This window comes from Python bivittatus, unplaced genomic scaffold, assembly GCF_059951505.1.
Source record: "Python bivittatus isolate LINGU-HERP-01145 unplaced genomic scaffold, Pbiv_v1 ctg000850_np1212, whole genome shotgun sequence".
Lineage (NCBI taxonomy): Eukaryota > Metazoa > Chordata > Lepidosauria > Squamata > Pythonidae > Python > Python bivittatus.
In genome coordinates this window covers 26,093,006-26,113,104 of record NW_028277112.1, presented here as the reverse complement: position 1 = coordinate 26,113,104, position 20,099 = coordinate 26,093,006, and the positions used below count along the sequence as shown (strand labels likewise).

General features: G+C 38.7%; 1 protein-coding gene across 3 annotated transcripts in view; it reads left to right on the top strand.

The window, feature by feature from the left end:
• The window catches only part of CEP120 (centrosomal protein 120), an 81,424-nt gene that overhangs the window by 19,662 nt on the left and 41,663 nt on the right, over positions 1-20,099 (top strand). The window contains exon 1 of one of the 3 annotated variants that reach the window (XM_088130155.1): positions 19,189-19,754. The exons of 1 other annotated variant lie outside the window; for it this stretch is intronic. In XM_088130155.1, coding sequence (XP_087986281.1) covers positions 19,706-19,754 — 49 coding nt within the window. In that variant the 5' untranslated portion in view covers positions 19,189-19,705. Of the gene's footprint in view, positions 1-19,188; positions 19,755-20,099 lie in introns of those variants that run through there. One more of the 3 variants, XM_007420555.4, reaches the window with a different exon arrangement.

Genomic DNA, 20,099 nt, shown 5'->3' with positions numbered 1-20,099 from the left:
CCCCCAATTCAATTTGTACAGTAGTTTTTTGTACATTGTGAAGTTTCTTAGAGGAATAATTAGTCATTCAGGCATAACCATTTCACTTTAATATAGTCTACATTTTGGCATGAGTTACACAATCAAAGCCTCTTTCTTAAATTCCTCATAGTGCCTTCCATGGTTGAAAGACTGAAAATCATCTTGGCAGCAAGATCAAAGTAGTCAGTTGTTTGCTTCCAGGATTCTGTTCTGTCATCTTATGCCATGACTAAAGGCATTGACAATCCAACCCACAAAATGACGAAAGCAGAGTCATGCCATCATAACACAAGTTCCTCCTCTTTTGTACTTGTGCCATAATGAGCATCCCAAAGTGGCCAATCTTGCATAGTGACAGCACAGTGCTACCTTTGTCATCTTTCCCACCCCCATCAGACTCCTCTGGCTATCCCTCTACTGGAAAGATCCTTATGCCATAAGTTCCTTCACTTTCCTGCACCAAGCCATCATTTGTTTAAAAATGATTAACTGAATAAATATTAATCAGATGAGTTTATAAATTACAGCTTTCAGACTACAGTTGCTGGGTTCATCTAACATGCTATGCCACAAGCAAGCAAATCATATGGCTCGTGTGGGTCTTCCGGGCTGTGTGGCCGTGGTCTTGAAGTCTTGTTTCCTAACGTTTCGCCAGCACCTGTGACCGGCATCTTCAGAGTGCAGGAGCACAGACAGGAGCAGTTCTCTCTGTGCCCAGGGTGAAGTGACCCTTCTGTGGGTATTTATAGAGATCTTGGGGGGGGGTTGGGTTACTGAGTGGCTGCTTGTTTTGGAGTCAGCATCTGTGTGTATTTTCCTGGGGATTAGGCAGGGTTTTTTCTTCTACTGAATTGTTAACGAGGGGCTGCTGGGGGTGATTAGCAAGTTCATTGTGTGAACTGTTCACATGTCCTGGTGGTTGAGCTGAGTTCGTTGACCTTTTGCAGGCTGTATTTTTCAGGATTGGTAGCCAGGTTTTGTTGATTTTTAGACTCTCCTCTTTTTTATTGAAACTGTGCTGGTGTTTGTGAATCTCAATGGCTTCCCGGTATAGCCTAGTATAGTGGCTGTTGGTGTTGTCCAGTATCTCTATGTTTTCAAATAGGATTTTGTGTCCAGTGTGCTTGAGAGCATGTTCAGCTACTGCAGATTTTTCTGGTTGCTGTAGTCTGCGGTGTCTTTCGTGTTCTTTTATCCTGGTATGGATGCTGCGTTTTGTGGTCCCGATGTATACTTGTCCGCAACTGCATGGTATGCGGTATACTCCTGCAGCGGTGAGGGAGTATACCGCATACCATGCAGTTGCGGACAAGTATACATCGGGACCACAAAACGCAGCATCCATACCAGGATAAAAGAACACGAAAGACACTGCAGACTACAGCAACCAGAAAAATCTGCAGTAGCTGAACATGCTCTCAAGCACACTGGACACAAAATCCTATTTGAAAACACAGAGATACTGGACAACACCAACAGCCACTATACCAGGCTATACCGGGAAGCCATTGAGATTCACAAACACCAGCACAGTTTCAATAAAAAAGAGGAGAGTCTAAAAATCAACAAAACCTGGCTACCAATCCTGAAAAATACAGCCTGCAAAAGGTCAACGAACTCAGCTCAACCACCAGGACATGTGAACAGTTCACACAATGAACTTGCTAATCACCCCCAGCAGCCCCTCGTTAACAATTCAGTAGAAGAAAAAACCCTGCCTAATCCCCAGGAAAATACACACAGATGCTGACTCCAAAACAAGCAGCCACTCAGTAACCCAACCTCCCCCACACAACCCCCCCCCCCAAGATCTCTATAAATACCCACAGAAGGGTCACTTCACCCTGGGCACAGAGAGAACTGCTCCTGTCTGTGCTCCTGCACTCTGAAGATGCTGGTCACAGGTGCTGGCGAAACGTTAGGAAACAAGACTTCAAGACCACGGCCACACAGCCCGGAAGACCCACACCAGCCATCGTATGCCGGCCGTGAAAGCCTTCGACAATACAAGCAAATCATACTTTGGCTTAACATGTATTGTGCATACATAGCCATATTCATTTAAAACAGTTGTTTTCTGCTGCACCAGACTACCTTCTGGGGGTGAGGTAGGGGACAGAATTTGCTTAATTTCTCTATACCTTATGTCCATATCTTTACTCCAGTCCTTTCCAAAACTGTACCTCATGGGCCTAGAATTTAGAAAGCTTTCTGAGTATTTGTGATGCCACCTTGTCCCTCATTCTTAAAATAAACTTAAATTGTAGGATATTGTAATTTATTTATCATATTTGTATAGCTGCCCATCTCACAAGAAAAGTGACTTTGGGCAGCGTACAACACTCAGTTAAAAAGAAAACCAATAATACATATAAAACAGTCATTATTGAAACTATAACAACTATATAAAAGCACACAGAACAAGATAAGATAATGTTAAACACAGTAAGGGAGCCATCACAAAATCTCCCCAGTCCCCTGGGAGCCCCAGGCCTGATCACATATCCAGGTCTTGAGGGACTTGAGGAATGTTAGGAGGGATGGAGCTAACCTCACTTCCGCCAGGAGAAGATTCCACAAGGTGGGTGCCACGGCAGAGAAGGACCACCTCCTAGGACCCACCAAATGTAATTCCCTGACAGATGGGACCTGTAGCATGCCTTCTCTGCCAGACCTGATAGGATGGGCAGACGTAATTGGGGAGAGGCAGTCCTTCAAATATCCTGGCCCCATGCCATGAAGGGCTTTAAAGGTCAAAACCAGCACCCTGAATTGGACCTGGAAGCAAACTGGCAACCAATGCAGCTTGCACAGCAGAGGTGTAATGTGTACCCTTCTAGGGGCACACATAACTGCCCGCATCACTGCATTTTGCACCAGCTGAAGCTTCCAGATACTCTTCAAGGGCAGCCCCAAGTAGAGCGCATTGTAGAGCGCATTACAGAAGTCCGAATGAGAGGTGACCAGGGCATGAGTGACTGTGAGCAGAGCCTCCTGATCCAGGAACGGATGCAACTGGCGCACAACATGAAGCTGTGCAAAGGCCCTCCTAGCCACAAACAGGAGTCCTGAGTCCAGGAGGACCCCCAGTAATAGCATAAAAGTAAATGGAAGAGTCCTTTTTAGGAGCTACCACCACTTTCTCTATTACTAATTTAAAAATGGCACCTGCCTAAAACATTCTGTAAGGCTAATTTTCTTATTTGACTATTAAACGTTTTTTTATTCAAATACCTACTGAAATTTCAGACAAGTTGATTGCCATGTCCACTCTCTATACCTCGCCTGAGCTTTGTAATGGAACATTCAGCTGATTACATTCAGAACTGAATCTGAATGGTAGAGAAATGTAAAGGCTAAATAAGGTGAATTTCTGATATCGTTTTAACTTTTTAACTTAACACGATTTGAAAAGAGACATTATTGTGTTCACAAATTTTAAGGAACTAGGAAAAATTACAGGATGTGTTTTCTTAAGAATATTTATCACATGATTTTCAAAAGGCTTTGCTTCTCTCAATAGCTGTGTTCACATAATATGCTTGTCCATTGTTAATTGAATCATGACTTATCCAATTCTCTAGGTTCATATAATACATTGAACACATTAGTCACAAGGACTGGGTTTATGTAAGATTAAAGTAAAATGTAGTTTGTGGTTCACTGTATTGGACAGATTAAACATCTTTAATAGCCATCTTAGAACTTGCTGCTATAACTAGCTTTAGCTGTTATTACAACAAACAAAGGTAAAAAACAAACTAACTGTATCTCTTTTGACTAACTATCCTTTTAAAACCAGCTTTCTCCAGGCTTCAAACATTCTGTTGATCCACAATGATAGGTGTGTAATCACAGAATTAGGTCAGCTGCTGAGCTAATCCCATGAGTGACTGGAAAAAGCTGCCTATGGGGACTATTTCCATATAGTGGCCTGGCTCACATAATACTCTAAGACATACTGTGATTTGTTTTAGCTTCAGATAAATAAACCTAAGTAAAACTAACAATGCTTCATGTGACGTGTGCACTATTACTCAAAATACAATGTAAAGTCAATCCTTATGTTCCAGGACATGGGCTTTAGCACAATGACTTTTTCCCAAGTGATTATATTCTCTTGTTTTCAGGAAGTCCTATCCTTAAACTGGGTGACAAACTAGTGCATAGTAACAAAACCATAGATTTAACTTCTAATATTTCCCAAGCATATCCTTTTGCTAATTCCTGTTAAGAATAGACATCTGTTGTCAGATACCACTTTCATACACAACTGAAAAGCTTTTGAGAGAGAATGCTGTTGGGCAAAGAGCCAGGAAAAAGCAACATCAGTTCTGCGAAATGGGAAAGTCAGAGCAATACACTTCCATCCATTGACAGAATGTCCCTCCTGGGAATTCTTGGCAAGTAGACTAAAATCCCTGGCTTATTCATAGCAGCAACTGAAGAAGCTCCTATTTCTTGTCATAAATAACCAAAGCCAGTTCCTAGGGTTTCTCAGATGTATTTCAGGTATTAAGACAGTAACTCAGGTAAAAATAATCATTTATAACAATCCACATAATAGAAATTCAGTATATGCTCATTGGTGGAAGTGTGATTACTTTTTAAATTAGAAGAGAACCCAACTTCATTTAATTTTCTCTACTACACTCTGTTTCAGTTCTGCCTAGCCGTGACACCAAGAAAAAGATTGTTGGGAATGTATTCTGATATGTGAAAATGATGCATATTCTTCTGGATTCTCTATGCTGCTACATTCTTTGTCATTGGCTCCCCTTCCTTGTACGCCAATAGTCTGGATTCACACGCCACATTATGCCTCAAAGTAATTAGTTTTATGGTTTAATATGCTATTTGAATCAAACCATTGTGCCTTATTCAACAAACCATGGTTAAAACAAGTATGTGATATATAAGCCCAGTTTCTTGTATTCTTGTAGTTTCTTGAAGCCCAATTCAGGTATTCTTTAAATGTGTAACTCAACATTATGAAAAGGAATAGGGCTGTGCCAAGTGGCCTCATGTTTGATATATTACTCACAGTGAAGTTCACATGTACAACATAAAGTGTGTAGAAGGAGAATGTTAATGCACAAAACTTTACATCAAGAAATTGCCATACAGAGAGCAGTCCTATTATATTAGGTTCCTGTGAAAGCCATGATGATGTCTCCCTGTTAAGTGGAAGCCTCTACAGTTATGTGCAAACAACATATATAGTCTTTCCATCAGATTTGTGTATTGTGTGTGGACATCAAGAAATGAAACTATGTGATGTGCATGACTGATGTGGACAGAGCCACTCAGCCAGCCTCAGCCCCACCTAAGTGTTAAATTAACCATTTAAATACCTAAATCACCAAAATACTGATTAAGGAAGAATTTGCCACTCTATATCAATAAAATTGTATTTGGAATACAACCAATTATATATAAAACTCCAGTTCTTTTCTGGATACATAATCTTAATATGCTCAATATTTTTCACTGAAACTCTGCTTTTTCATGATCCTATTTTTACTGCACCTCTTTATTTTTTTGTTGCCAACTATATCCAATATATCAGGCTGTGTATGGATAAAAATCATATGTGGTCAGAAAAAAGCATCTTAAACAGCAAGTCTAGATCAAAATGCATATACATGGCAAGTGCATGAAAACAAATCCTGGAACAAAAGTAAAATAAATATCCTAGTATAGAGATTTTCATCCTTTGTGTACCTGAATTCCTGCCTCACATTCACTGGATTTTCACCAGTCACTTTTAACAGAATATGACTCATGTTTAATTCTCCTACCTCTTCTCTCTTGTATCATATTTTGTCTTTAGACCAGTAATTTCCAACTTTTTCAGATTTATTTTTAATGTCAGACCGCAATATGAAATGTACTTCTCATTTCTTTTTCAACTATGTGAGTTCATCCCTCATTTGCTCTTTTTGTTTCATTACTTTGTCCTATTTTTCCCCTATAAAATTTCCAACAATGGGTGAATTCTGCTGTGACTCAGCTCATACTGAATATGACCTAGGAATGAGTCATAAGTTTCAACCCAGCAGTTTAAGACAAATGTGTTAGACAAAGCAAAATTCTCAGACTAAGAAATAGCTCAGTCCGTCTTAAGAGCTATCCCAGCTGTTTCAAATGTTTGCCATTTTATCTTGTACAAGTTCTGATCTTTTTCTCAAGCATATTTTTTTTAAAATCTAGTTCATATTCTCTTTGTGAAACTTTGAAATGAGTATGGCAAATGCATCATTTAGATTAGTCTGCAATATGGCTGTAGAACAACCTATGATATTGGTATCTGCCTTCCTTTGTTTAGATAATTGTATACCATCTGGGATAAATTGGCTCTATGGTTGTGTAACTACCTCAGCTGGCACAGTAAGACACAGCTTTACTTCTGTGCACAGTGAAAAATTCCAAGAATCATATTTGGCTTTCTTTGGACAACACAGTATTGGGGGTCTATAGTATTTTTTTTTTGCAATAACTGCTATATTTACAAAATTACAAGGAGGGCATAAGATTACTAATTATATAAGCTCTCATACCAAGCACTAGAACTGCTACCTTTCATTTCCAGAGAAAGGTATTCTGCTGTATTCAAAGATGCTTCTGCCTACTGTACTTGTTTCTTTCTCATTTTCTCTGCCTGTTTCCAAAGGTATTCTGTTGGTAACATACACAGTATACATGCACAGACACACATTTGCTGAGGGGGATGATATGTCACATACCCAGATCAACAATCACACCAGCGAGTTAAATTGGGAGATAACAACTGGCACATGATTATCCAGGAACTTCATGAACAAGGTCTTGAACATGGATCTATCCAGGTCCAGTTCAGCACTCCAATAACCCCTACCTCTCAATTAGAGGTCAAATAGCTATCTAGGGGAATCCATGAGCATTAACAAATTCATTTGTTAGCTTGTTTTAAAGATTTATTCACTATAATCAGGCAAGAGAGAAAATTCAAAACAGCCTGAAGGGAAGTAAAGAAATGAGCAGTATTGGATTAGTAGATTTTTATTTTACTTTGTTTACAAAAGGAAAATAAGTAACTTGGTTAAAGGATACCATCTCCATCTATAGTTATGCACAACCATACACACTGGCACATGAAACATTTAATGAGATGGATGCAATTCCTACATTTTATTGGCCAACTTATATTCTAAAGATCAAATTATATTTCATGCCTGATAAAAAGCATAAAGCTCTAAATGGAAGGTTGCTCTGCTTAAATGGAAATTTGACTGGATCAAGACCCCATTCTCAGTGTAATCGCAATTTAAACTAGTTACCTAATTGCTGCTGTTTGGGGGACATTGTTTAGATGGGAGAGGGAAACTGCTTATTTTGAAACAAAACAAAACATAAAAACTAATAAATTCTGTGATACTCAGTTTCTGTGGAGACCAACTTATTTTTAAAAGAAAAATAATTAACTTGTCAAGTGCATGGAAGTTTCTACATCAATAAACAATAAAAACTGTAATATCCTATTATTCGTCTATTAATTTGATCCCATTAATTCTAATGTACCTGTATTATCTAATATACATGTACATTTGTTGCATTTGTTCTTGAATGTTGGAGAAAATTATTTTCTTCTCTCCCAACACAATGTAGTCCTGACAGTTTATATGCTATATAAATATATAGTAAAGAGAAAGGCCATTACAGTGTACTTGTGCAGAATTCAATGGCTAAGCTTCTCCAATACTGTGCTTGAGCTTAATAAAAGACAGCATTCATGTCTTCCTGTGGAGTTTCAGTAGATGAGAGTCATACCCGCATCACAGCTTGAATAGTGGAGGGGGAGAGGAAAAAACATACTTTGAGTTCTCCAAAAGAATGTATTGGTTTACTCCTGGAAAGGAAAACAGAATGACCGTAGGACAAAGGCTGAAATCATCTGTGAGACAAGGCGATAGGTCATGATCTAATACCATATTTTGTGAAAAATGGGCACCTCCCAAAAAGTCAGTGACAAATCTTGAAACCAAATAAATTTTACACAATGTTATGGTATGCCATGATTTGCCATATTCAAGCAATATTCTGCAGTATGAGTTTCAAATCAAACTCAAATCCAGATGTATCTTAAAGTGCTAAGAAATATAAGAACTATAAATGGCTATGATGATTGGGAAGCCAGAGATTTCTAATCTAGAGCATTTGAATACCACCAGACTGGGACGTACTGGTCTGTGTTGATCCTTAGAAACCTACATAATGATCAGAAGAGAATACTCAAGTCAGGCGAAGTGATCAGAATATCTATTGCAAGTAACAAGAGACTGCAGTTTGAATATGATGGCAGAAGTGGTTGGTTTGTTTATTTATTTAATACATTTCTACCCAGCTGTGTATTAAATAAATAAATACATAGAATATAAGTAGAAACAACTGAAAATGTTCATGGTGACATTTAAAACCACACAAGAAATTGACGTGTGATGACAATAAAAAAAAAAACCAGAAAAGAGCACCAAAAAAGCAATACAAATGAAAAATAATAGATGGCGCCATTAAAAAAAATCAGGGGAAAGCCCTCCAAAATAATTCCATCCTTAAAAATTTCCCAAACATCAGCAGAGAAGGGGCTAGGCTGACATCCCCAGGAGGCTGTTCCACAGCATCAGTGCCTCCACAGAAAAGCAGACATTCTCACTTCAACCCTCCTGAAAATGCCAAATTTGCAGCAGTTTTCCCCTAATTTTACTATAAAGCCATGAAGGGATTTATAGGTCAAAACCAGCATCATGCTAAGCCACAGTGGGTTTTCTTTGTTTTCAGCTTAGCTTGTTATATATAAACTATTTTAGTTTATAAAGTATAGATCATGTGTAAACTTTGCTGCTGTGACTAACCTAAGAAACTATGGTTAAAGCAAACTGAGTTTGGACACTATAAGAATAGCAATGGTCTGAGCAGGTGGTAGCACCTGGCTGGCCTTGGAAGTTACACGAGGTTGGGCTTGGTTAGTACTTACATGGGAAGCCAAGAAAGAATAGCAGGTTGCAGACAACTCTGGGAAGTCAAAGTAAGCATTTAAAAATTAGCATCATTAAAAATTGAAGGCCTGTTAATGTGCTGCTTTTCTGACGAATTTTTCCTTCTGGAATATTTAAACTGTACTTCCATTATGGACAACATGCAAGCCTGTAAATAAAGGCAAGTAATGCAAACATCAGAGGCAAAAACATTTGAGGATTAAAAGAACTATATTTGATAGCTTTTCCTTCTCTTGCTTGTAACCTGCTGTAATAAGGTTTATAACAAGACCTGAGCCAAGTATTCTGATATTTCCATGAGACTGCTTTAAGGAGAGTAAGAATTTAGTATCTCTTAAAAGATATAACCCGCTATTGTAATTGCCTCTGAAGTAGTCAGAATATGACCAGTGACCATGAAGTTGTGTAATTTATTAAATAATAAATTCTGAAGCATTTACATCAAGCTTTTATTGTTATAGCTAGCAGATTAGTTACCACAAGTGAGGCAGACAGCAAAGGAGTCAAGATGTTTCATTCCCTATAAATCTAATAACTACATCAAATGTATTTGATAAATAAGGGTTCTATGAAATCAGCACTGAGTCATGGTTTTTTTTTCTTTGCAGTTTAACTACACTATGACAATTTCTTTAAGATTAACTGCCCTTGGGAAAAAATACATAAACCAAATTTATCTATAGTTTTCTAGTTCAATTTTTAAAAACTCCTTTTTATGAGAATATATATATTCTCATAAAAAGTTTTTAAAAATTGATATATTAAAAATTAATATATACACAGTCCTCATTTAATCACCGCAATTGAGACCAACAACTCCATCGCTAAGCGACACTATCCTTAAGCAAGACATACATAGATCCATACCTGTGTGAGTATGTCTCTCTCTCTCTCTCTAGATATATATATAGATATATAGATATATATATGAAATAAAGAATATCAATCTAATGTAGATTTGCATCATTGTCACAGAGTGGCTATGCCGATTGATTCATTTGGTGTTGGGGAACCAGAACAATCTGACAATAAGTGGGTTACTGGAACAAACCACACATGGACGAGATAAGAGAACTTGGAATTGATGGAATGCTACTATAACAGTAGACCTAAAGAGGGGATATATGAAACATATGAGGGAACTATGGATGGACAGCAGCAGTTGTAGAGATTGAAGAACTTTCATCAGATTTCAAAGTAAAGTTTTTTTCATATGTGGAGTTCCAAATTTAAATAACTCTTCCCCACTTCTTCTTTATGTACTTCAGGGAGAACTGCAGATAAAAAAGAGTTAATTTTGCCCTCAGTCACATACAGACCTCTCCATAGCTGCTATTTTATATTTTAAAAACCCAGAAATCACCAGGGCAACCTATAGCCCCCAACTTTATTTTGTTTTCCATGATTTGCTGTTGGATTTCAATTCCCCCCCTTTTTTTTTAACTAAAAACTCACTTACCCTACCACTACTCTCCTACCTCCCACTGCTACAATAGGCCGGACTCTGGTCCTGCTCAGATTAGGTTCCAACAAACTTAGTCTATACTTAAGAAAATCAAGCAGGAAAACTACACATTATATAACTAACAACCTCTCTCCACAGCTTGAACCAGTTATGGGTTACTCACTGAATGAGGGGTGAAGTGGGGTGATCACCCAGTAAATTGTCTCAGTTGAAACCTCAGAAGTAACCAATATATTATAGGGGAGAAAATATGTATGAAAAATGAGAACTGGAGAGCATTATATAAAAGAAGAGAACTCTTATCTAAATAGAAATATGTTAAAGTTGAAATGGAAGATTGGAGAAAACTCTTAAGAACCCCTATACTGCTGAAACATTCCTAGTGAAAACTGAAACTCTGGGCTTATATTCACAACCCTCTACCATGGCAACCAGTTTGAAAGGATGGATCCATGTGACTGCACTGGAGGCAACTTAAAACTTACTGAGCTGTTCAAATTTTAAGAGTGGCTTTTTCCTGTTCTGTATTCTTCTTTGGCTAGAGATATGATCTGTGATGCCTTGTTGATGATGTGGCTGATGATGTGGTCAGGGGCTGGCATTCGTCCAGCTCTTATTAGCCACTTCAGGCTGCTGTGTGCACACCCCTGGTTGCTGGATGCAGCCTTCCAATGTCATTTTGTCTTAGGCTGCAGGGGAGATCAGTCACATAGGCTGTTATATGCATAGGCTTAGCACTCTTTTGAAAGCAGCACTAGATTTGTTTTAAATGCAGGCTTAGCCACGCACAGCAGGAGACAGAGAATAACCACTAAGGAAAGTGATGTTCTTCCAGTTTCACTCTGGTCTGGGGACAACCTTGATGCTCCATTGCCTTTTTCTTTTTTTCTCCTCTGCTTTACATGGTCATTGATAAAGCATCATGCATGGTTTTCTTTTTCTCCACAGTGTGTCTGAAAGCGGTGGTGGGTGAAGATGCTTTTTCCACTTTACTGGCCAAACCAGGCTGACCAGGGAGACACTAAGGATGCCTTCTGAAGGGAGTTTTTCTTGGGCCATCTAAATAATGAGTAACATGATACATTTTTATGAGTTCCAGTCTTATTATACCTTTATCTGAGTAGTGCAGGGAACAATCCAGTTCCTGGTGCATACAGGAAGGGAGGAAGCAAGATGACTGCAGGAATAAAAGACACACACACACACACCTTTCTCATCTATATCCTCTTGTTTACAGAACAAGAGTTATATTCATTCTTTTCCAGTTTAGCAGTATAAATAGAAAGATTCAAAGATAGTAATGATACTCATGGAAATTACAAACATATCCACAAATCAGTGCAACCTACAATGAGGCAAGAAGGAAGATATAGATTTCCAATCAGCCCAATAGGACTGAATAAAAGCAAATTCTCCTAAAGCAGGGCATAAAATATGGATGCTGGAGGGCGGAAGTAATGTATGAGAAGGCTGCTGAACAAGGAATAATAATATCTAAAGGGTATTTTGTCCCTATGGGTGTGATGAAATAAATGGGAGTGTGAAGGGAATGCTAGGGAACTCTTTCCTGGTAAATGGGGTCAAAAGCTACATGTTCATAATGAACTGAAATCTACAACTAATTGTTAGTTATGAGCTATACTTAAAAACTAAAAAAAAAATGTATACTAAATGAATAAAAATGCTTAAAACAATGCGTGTCCTATCCTTCAGGATATATCTGACAAAGTGTGTTTTATATTATATTTCAATTGGCAGTGATCTCTTCACTATGTTACTATTAATGGCTCATGTATGTTATTATTTCCTTCTAAAGGACTTCACACCAATGTACAAAAGAATAAAAAGTAAAAACAACCAAAGCACAGCTTTTAACTGTCCAGGTTTTTTTTTTTTTTTTAGTTTTACAATGATTTAATTTATATCCAACCTTTCCTCCAGTAGTTCAAGATAATGGCAAAACGTGCATTACCCAATGTTGGTTCTGATCCACTTGCAAGGTAGAGTGAGCCCCATGACAATCAGTTCAGTTGCTGAGTGCTCATCATCATACCAAGTCTTTGAGGCTGCTGGACAGTTTATTGCAAATTGGGAACTTAAATCTGCAAGCAGCAAATCTTGGTGGAAAAGCAGCTGTGTGTGGTGGGGATCTCCTAAACATTGGTGAAGCTTGGTCAGAACTGATAAATGGAACAAAATATTTGACAGCAGAACAATCATGCCAGTTTCCCAGCATAACAAGCAGAAAAGCCAACAATATAATACTTTTTACCATATACAGTGGTACCTCTAGTTACGAACTTAATCCGTTCCGTGACTCTGGTTGCAACTCGAGTTGGTCTCAAGTCGAGGTAAAGTTTCCCATAAGGTTCAGTGTAAATACGGTTAATCCGTTCTGCCCTCCGAATTTGGTCGCACCCCGAGGTAAATTTCCCCCATAAGGTTCAATGTAAATACGGCTAAACAGTTCTGAAACATATGCATGTTATTTTTAAACCTCAAAAACCTTCCAAACGCCACAAAAACCTTCCAAACGCCACAAAACACACCACAAGCCTCACCGAATGTCTCCTTGCTACCGCGATCCCGCCCACAGGAAGCCGCGACCGCGTGGCAGCAGGGAAAATGGCCGCGGATCCGGTTTGCAAGTAGAGGCGGAGTTCGCATGTCGAGGTAAATTTTTGGGGCCGGAGCTGGTCGTATCTCGAAAAATTCGTAAGGAGGGGCGTTCGTAACTAGAGGTACCACTGTATTGGTAAGTTGGCCATGTACTTGTCTGTTAGCCAGGAATGGCAAGTTGTTATTGACCATTGATTTTCTATGAATAAAATAAACTCAGTAAAGAAAACAAGCCCGTCTTGATTATGTATACAATCAGAACAGCTTGCTCAAGCCTTATTTTATTTCACAGGGCTGAGAAGACTGGCCAAAGTTACCCAGTGAGCTTCAGGGGCTGAGGCTTGACTTGAACCAGAGTCTCCCTGGTTCCTAGCCTCTCACCAACTCCTGTGCCATAGTGACTCAGATTTTGTCTCATCTACTTTCAAACAAATGGGTACAAGTTTTTAGTGATATTGTAATGTTATGGGTGGGTTGCTAAACCTGAGATACCTGAGCTAGTCAAAACCTTGCAATAACTTTACAGGTGTCTCAGATATCTAAAGGAGCCTGGGAAAGAGCACTTTGCTACTTTCCCCAGTGGGACATAAGAGAGTGTATCAGTTCTCTGGGGGAATGCACCAAACCTTGAAGAACCATAATAAAGAGGATCAGCAGGAGTCGAATGAAGCTATACTGTCTTTGGTTCTGCATTGTGCACAATGTCATTGTGTGAAAGAAATGAATAAAACTATCTTTTACAGGAAATGGTTTATACATACAATCAAGATTTCTGTAATAGATGGTATCAGGAAAATGAGTCAACCAAACAAGTTAATAAAGAATTCCTAACGACTGCAGTTATCATGGGAGAAAAAAAGTACTCAGTGAATTAAAGTCTTTAATAACATGCCATTTGTAGTTTATGAATTTATGGCATAATTAATTCCACAAAGAAATGCATAATGCATGCTTCACTCAGAACAAATTTCAAATATTTCATTTAATATTTACTGTGAAATGTATCTTTATAATGCAACTGATAATTTGTAATATGTGAAAACTGTCAAACTGTTCTTCCCTTTTTCAACCTCTCAGTTAAGGAGAAATGAGGCTTGGAGCACAAGATGTACAATACTATATGCTGCTGACAAATTTGATTTTTACCTGAAAAATGGATAGAGTTCCACTACTAAATGCTAACTTAGTATTATTAATTTGTGCAGCATAAACACAAAAGAATTAAGTAACAAGATTTTTATGTTGTCTTGTAGACATAATGATTCTTTGGAGGAAAAGAAGAGAGAATCACACGGAAATTGACTTACTGTTCATTTTCCTACCACCTGCTGCAAAACAAAAATTAATTATTTTAGTAATGTGAATGTTATCACTGATTTGCAAAATATGCTACATATATTTTATGGCTCATAAATGGATCATAATAGCCACTTAATCCAAAAGCTGTTTTCCCCTTTATATGAAAATAGTTAAAACTGCAGCATTTATTTATAAAGGAATAATAAACATTTCAATTTTGACAAAACTATGCTCTAGGGCTTTGTCACACAAATGAAATCTAAAATTAATCATAGTGCATAGGGAGCTGGCCTTAACCCAGCTTGTTGGCTGAAGATGCCAAAATAACAAGCAAGCTCTCAAAGGAAAAAAAAAATACTCTGTTAGAGAGAAAAATGATAGAGCAGCTAAAACAACTTCATAAAGATCTGGCACTAGTGAGGGTTCTTTCCAAGTGGACTTGATTATTGTCCTGTCAAGATCTTTTGAAGGTGAAATATTCTGCAAGAGATCATACATGAGAGAAGAAAATGATACATCGAGAAGTATCTTTAGAAACATAACAAGGGGAAGGTGTCTTTAGCCCTATACAGGACAGTCCATAATGCAAAATTTGGTACAGATAGGAATTGGGTTCAGTAGTGTGTTGCACAGCTGTTCCCCAAGAAAAACTACTTGCTGGCTGGACCCATAAATCACACTATGCCATAAACTAGTTTGTTTGATTTTACCTTACCTTAGCCAATACTATAATTTGTAAACCATAGTTTTATCCTTCCTTTTCAGGCTTTTATTTCTGTTTTTATTTGTATTATATTTCTATTGATACTATATTATTTTTTGTTTTTCTACTACTGTATTTAACTACTTAATAAAATACATACATACATACATACATGGCTTATAGGTTATGTTGAACTGGCTACTCTGGTTTAATCAATAAACCATTATTAAAAATGGATTGCTTGTTTCTCTTATGGTTTCACACAATAAACATCATTAATGCCAACAAAACAGTGATGAACATTCCATGAAGAGCAACAGTGCAGTGTGTGGGATTCATCTTTAATACAGGAAGGAGAAATGATACTGTCTAAGTCCCATAAATAGCTGTGATTATCAGGTTTAAAGCAGCAGTAAATCAATCAGGCTTATCCCAACATCATAGACTCATCAGGGTTTCAGGCACACTTAGCAGACTCACCAGACAGAATATGTTTGAAAGAGGAGCAAGAGAAAAAATCTGGGGGAAAAAAGTTAAATTTCCAGGAAGGGAAATGGCAGCTAGGAGTTCTAAGGCAGGAATCAGTGAGGTTTTTATAGAACACCATTGTTCCAACAACCTTACTGATTCCAGGTTGTTTTCCAAATAATTTCTGCCTCTTATGCTTGAAGGCTGAGCATTCCTATGCCACCTTTTGGTGCCTTCTCTTCAGTGCTGGCAGTCTTGAGAACCAGGAGGAAGAGGTGGTGGTTCTTGGCGTGGGTCAGTTTCCACTGAGTCCAGAGCCAGAATGGTGAAGCTGGCTGCTGGCTCAACATTGGCATGACCTGAATTTTCAAATTGAACAGAGTAGCAGGTGTCCCTCCTCCCCAAATAGCACATTCTGGGTCTACCTGCCTATTATTTTTCACAAGCCCTGTTCTTATTCCATTTCCTTGGATGAAGCTGCAATCAGAAACTCTTTTGAAGGGAGAATTCAAGTGCTGCTTTTCCTGTACATGGAACAGGAAAAAGTTGAGTTGTCGCCAAGGGAGATAAAATGTCTACAGGAAATAAACTAGGAGCCTTATTCTCGGTCTGTATTTATTAGGCCCTGAAACAAAAAGATGAAAATGCCATTCAGTTTCCCTGTAAAATAAAATGGAGATGTTATGAATAATAAATTGGCATAACACATTTTTTTTTTGCTAAGAAGCATTAACATTATCTATAATAGCTAAATATTATTTAAACCAATGGGCAATTATCCCAATATTACTTAAGTGTATAGAGTTTGTATTTTACAAAGTCTTGGATGACAAATGCCACAGTGTGACAATGCAGGGCCTATATTTGAGTTCTGCTTCCACTAAGGAACAAATAATCATACTGAGTTCAATAAAGGAATCCACAGATGTATGACTCTGAATATATATCCCAATTAAATTACAAGATGAAAATAGAGTTTGGGATGCATGTCATATAATGGGTTGGAAGTTAAATCCAGCTCTTTCCTTGCAGCACTAACACAATTTTCTTTCCAACTGTAATGGAAAGAAAGCTAGGAACAATATAAGAATAGCCACTACATAATATATATGTATTGGATGGATGGATGGATGGATGGATGGATGGATGGATGGATGGATATGGTACATGCACTGAAAAAGCCATTTGGCTGGACTAAACAAATTTCTTCTCTACAAATCCCGTATATACATATGGTAACTATTTACTGGACTAAAAACTTTACCTTTTCATTCCTCTGAGCTGCATGAACACAGACAAGCATATGGAGACCACTTAAAGTTAGCTCTTAAGGCAAAAATAAAAAATAAAAGAATAGGTAAAGACATCCTTGAGTTGACTTTAGTTCCCCTGACTGCATTAATTATAACAATATGAAAATATTTTGCCATTGTATTCTCCTAGGGTGATTTTTTTTTTAATTTCACAGTCTTATCTAAAGTACTAAAAACCATGGAATAGGAGACAAAAGACAAAATAGGCTTTCTAAGATAAGCATTTTATCATACAAATATACATAAATCATTGGAAAAATTGCAATGAGTTTACTTCTTTGAGTAGCTACCTGCTAGTACTGATACCATACCAAAAAGGTGGGAAAGGTAAGCAGAGATAACCTCTATTTTATTTTCCCTTTTGAGCATTATTAATCTTCTACAGGAACTGTTGTACTGAGAATGTCCTTGTACACATGCACCAACATAATGTTATAAAATTCAACTGGCCTGCAAACATCTCTCTTGGTTTTCTACTTTCCGTGACCTTTTAACCAGATAAATAATTTTAAAAAGTGGAAAATTGGCATGCTTTAAAGCAAAATGCCAGCTTTCTGCATCATTTAAGCGCTCTTCTTAGGGGGAAAAATGGTGGGTATCTTCAGCCCAGTACTTCCTTTGGAAGCATGACCATATAGCCAAAAAAAAAAAAAAAAGTCAGAGGCTATGGTAACAGTGACCCATAAACTACCCAACCATGTTTAACCTATTGTATTGTAGAAATACATCCCAGGTAGTTTGGATATATATTCATGGAAAGCTAGGCAACTTATTTGAGTAAAATATGGTTAAGTTAATCATATGATAGTCATATGATTATCACAGTAAAAAGTATGCTGAAAGTAGTATGAAGTATTCTGAGGAGCATGGAAGTATTGGTGGGAATCAGCCTCACCAGTTTGCCTTTTAGCAAATGAATACTTTGTGACTGGCTATAACCATTGCAGTAGACATTTCCAAATTTCAGCCATCAAAAAAACATCAGAGGAACATGGGAAAAGTTTTCCCAGCATGGAAATATAAGGAAAGTTTAATGTCACATATCTACTTGACATGAAGTTGTTGAAAACGGGCTAGGATTGCAATTGAAGATCTGTACCCTTCAGTAGTTTTTTCCATGCTAATATTATGCCACATAACAGAAAAGGGCAAATAATACAGATAAAGATGGTTGATGTGTGTTCATTCAATTGCTGGTAGAGATACAGAAAATGTTTAGGTCATTTCCAGTAAGGTCAGAATCAATACATATGTGGACTGGGATTTCAAATTGCCCAGAACACACTTTTACACTTCTCAAAATTGCCCAGTATAAAGATTATTTCATGTACACATTCTGGTTCTGAATTTGGAAGTGTGAAAAGTTAGATAGCTCATCCCAAGGATGGTTTCTCTGCAATAAAGCCACTGAAGCTGTACAACAGTAGATCTAAAGATAACATAAACATATTAGATGTTGAGTGAGGCACTTGGCTTCGCTTTTGAAGATCACTGAAGCTAAAGTGTAGCCTTCCCAGTCTTCATAAAGCAGTGTTGTCCAAACTTGGCCACTTTAAGATGAGTGGACTTCAACTCCCAGAATTCCCCAGCCAGCTGGGGCTGGTTGGGGAATTCTGGGAGTTGAAGTCCACTCATCTTAAAGTGGCCAAGTTTGGACAACACTGTCATAAAGGAAGACAAAGATGAAAGAACCATGAGAAAGGACTAACTCCCTCCCCCACTCAACTGTACAGAGAGATGCAACATGACTTGTTGGAAATGAGACAAAATTGAAGGAAGAAAGGAAGAAACAAACCACCTTTCAGCAGACTGAGAGTGTATTGATACCTATGGTGTGTTCTGAGAAGCAGATGGCCTGGAGGAAAATTTGAGAGGGCCCACTTCAGGTAGTACTCCAACAATTAAGTCCTATCATCCAGGCATCTGGAAATGGAGGACTGGCTGAAAAGGAGACAATCTGGAATTAAAATCTAGAGTGGGTGCAGTCAGACTACAGCTAGTACAGCATGACCAAGGAACTTTCTGCAGAAAGTAACTAGATCCTTTCAAGGAATTTCAAGAAAGCATAGGAAAGCACTCTCACCCACCCACCCCGCCACCTGCAACTGAAATCATTATTTGTATATATCTGTCTGTGAGGATGACAATGTCTTTAATAGGACGCAATGGCGAGAAGTTCACTTGTGCTGACTAATCTTTTTTGTTTTATTCCTTACCCCACCCCAGTGGCTGTTTCAGCCAACTGGTTCTGATGCATGTACAGCTTCTTTGTTCACTTTTGTTAGCTGTACGAGGAGTCCGGTTGCTAATTCGCATGTAAGCTGAGGACAGCAACAGCTGTTCAGAACCTGAAACTTATCTCTCCCCCTGCGGAGACCGAATCGCACCTGCTGCCTTTAAGGCAGGGCTCCTTTTCAACTCTTTTCCCGCCGCTCCAGTAGGTGGCGCTGTGGCCCTTTCCTTTCCTCCGTTCCAAAAACGGCGACCGAGAGGCGGAAGTGAAGCAATAGGCCCGGGTAGTGCCGCGCTTTCCTCGACAGCTGGATCTTGTGTTCCATCATGCTCTTTCCTTACGCCTCCCGGTTGCTAAGCGGCGGCTGAATTGAAAGGGAATCGGAGGCGCGAAAGGGCTCCGGGCCGGCGGGACTGGAGAAGGACTTGCCCTCTGGCGTGGCTCTTGGCACCCGATATAGGAAGCCTCGGACGTTACGAGCGGTACCTTCTTCTGGAGCGGATAGCCGTGGGCCAGCCCTTGGCTCGGTAACTGCTGGCCCTACTGAAAATGGGCGCTAAGTCTGACCAGCTCCTCATTGTGGTCTCTATCTTGGAAGGTAATGTTTAGAGCAGCTCTCAGAGCAGGGTGTGTATGTGGCGAGGAATTGGTGGGAAAAGCGATCGCACCTTCTTTCTGTGAATACCGCCTAAATCAACCTGGTCGCTTCCAGATGTCTGGCATTTTAAACTCTTAGGAGCCCCTGCTCGTCTCAGAGCCACCCGGTTGGAGAAGGCTGTTGGAGTGAATTATAGACATCCTTGGTTTTGGGTTGGGTTCAGGCATTAAATCTGCCCAGCAAAGGGTAGGAGCAGCAACCATAATCCACAGTTGGTACTGCTGCGGTGTGGCAATAAAAGAATTGAGTTTTTCTCTTCTGAAGCCTGTAGAAGTCTTCCTGTGT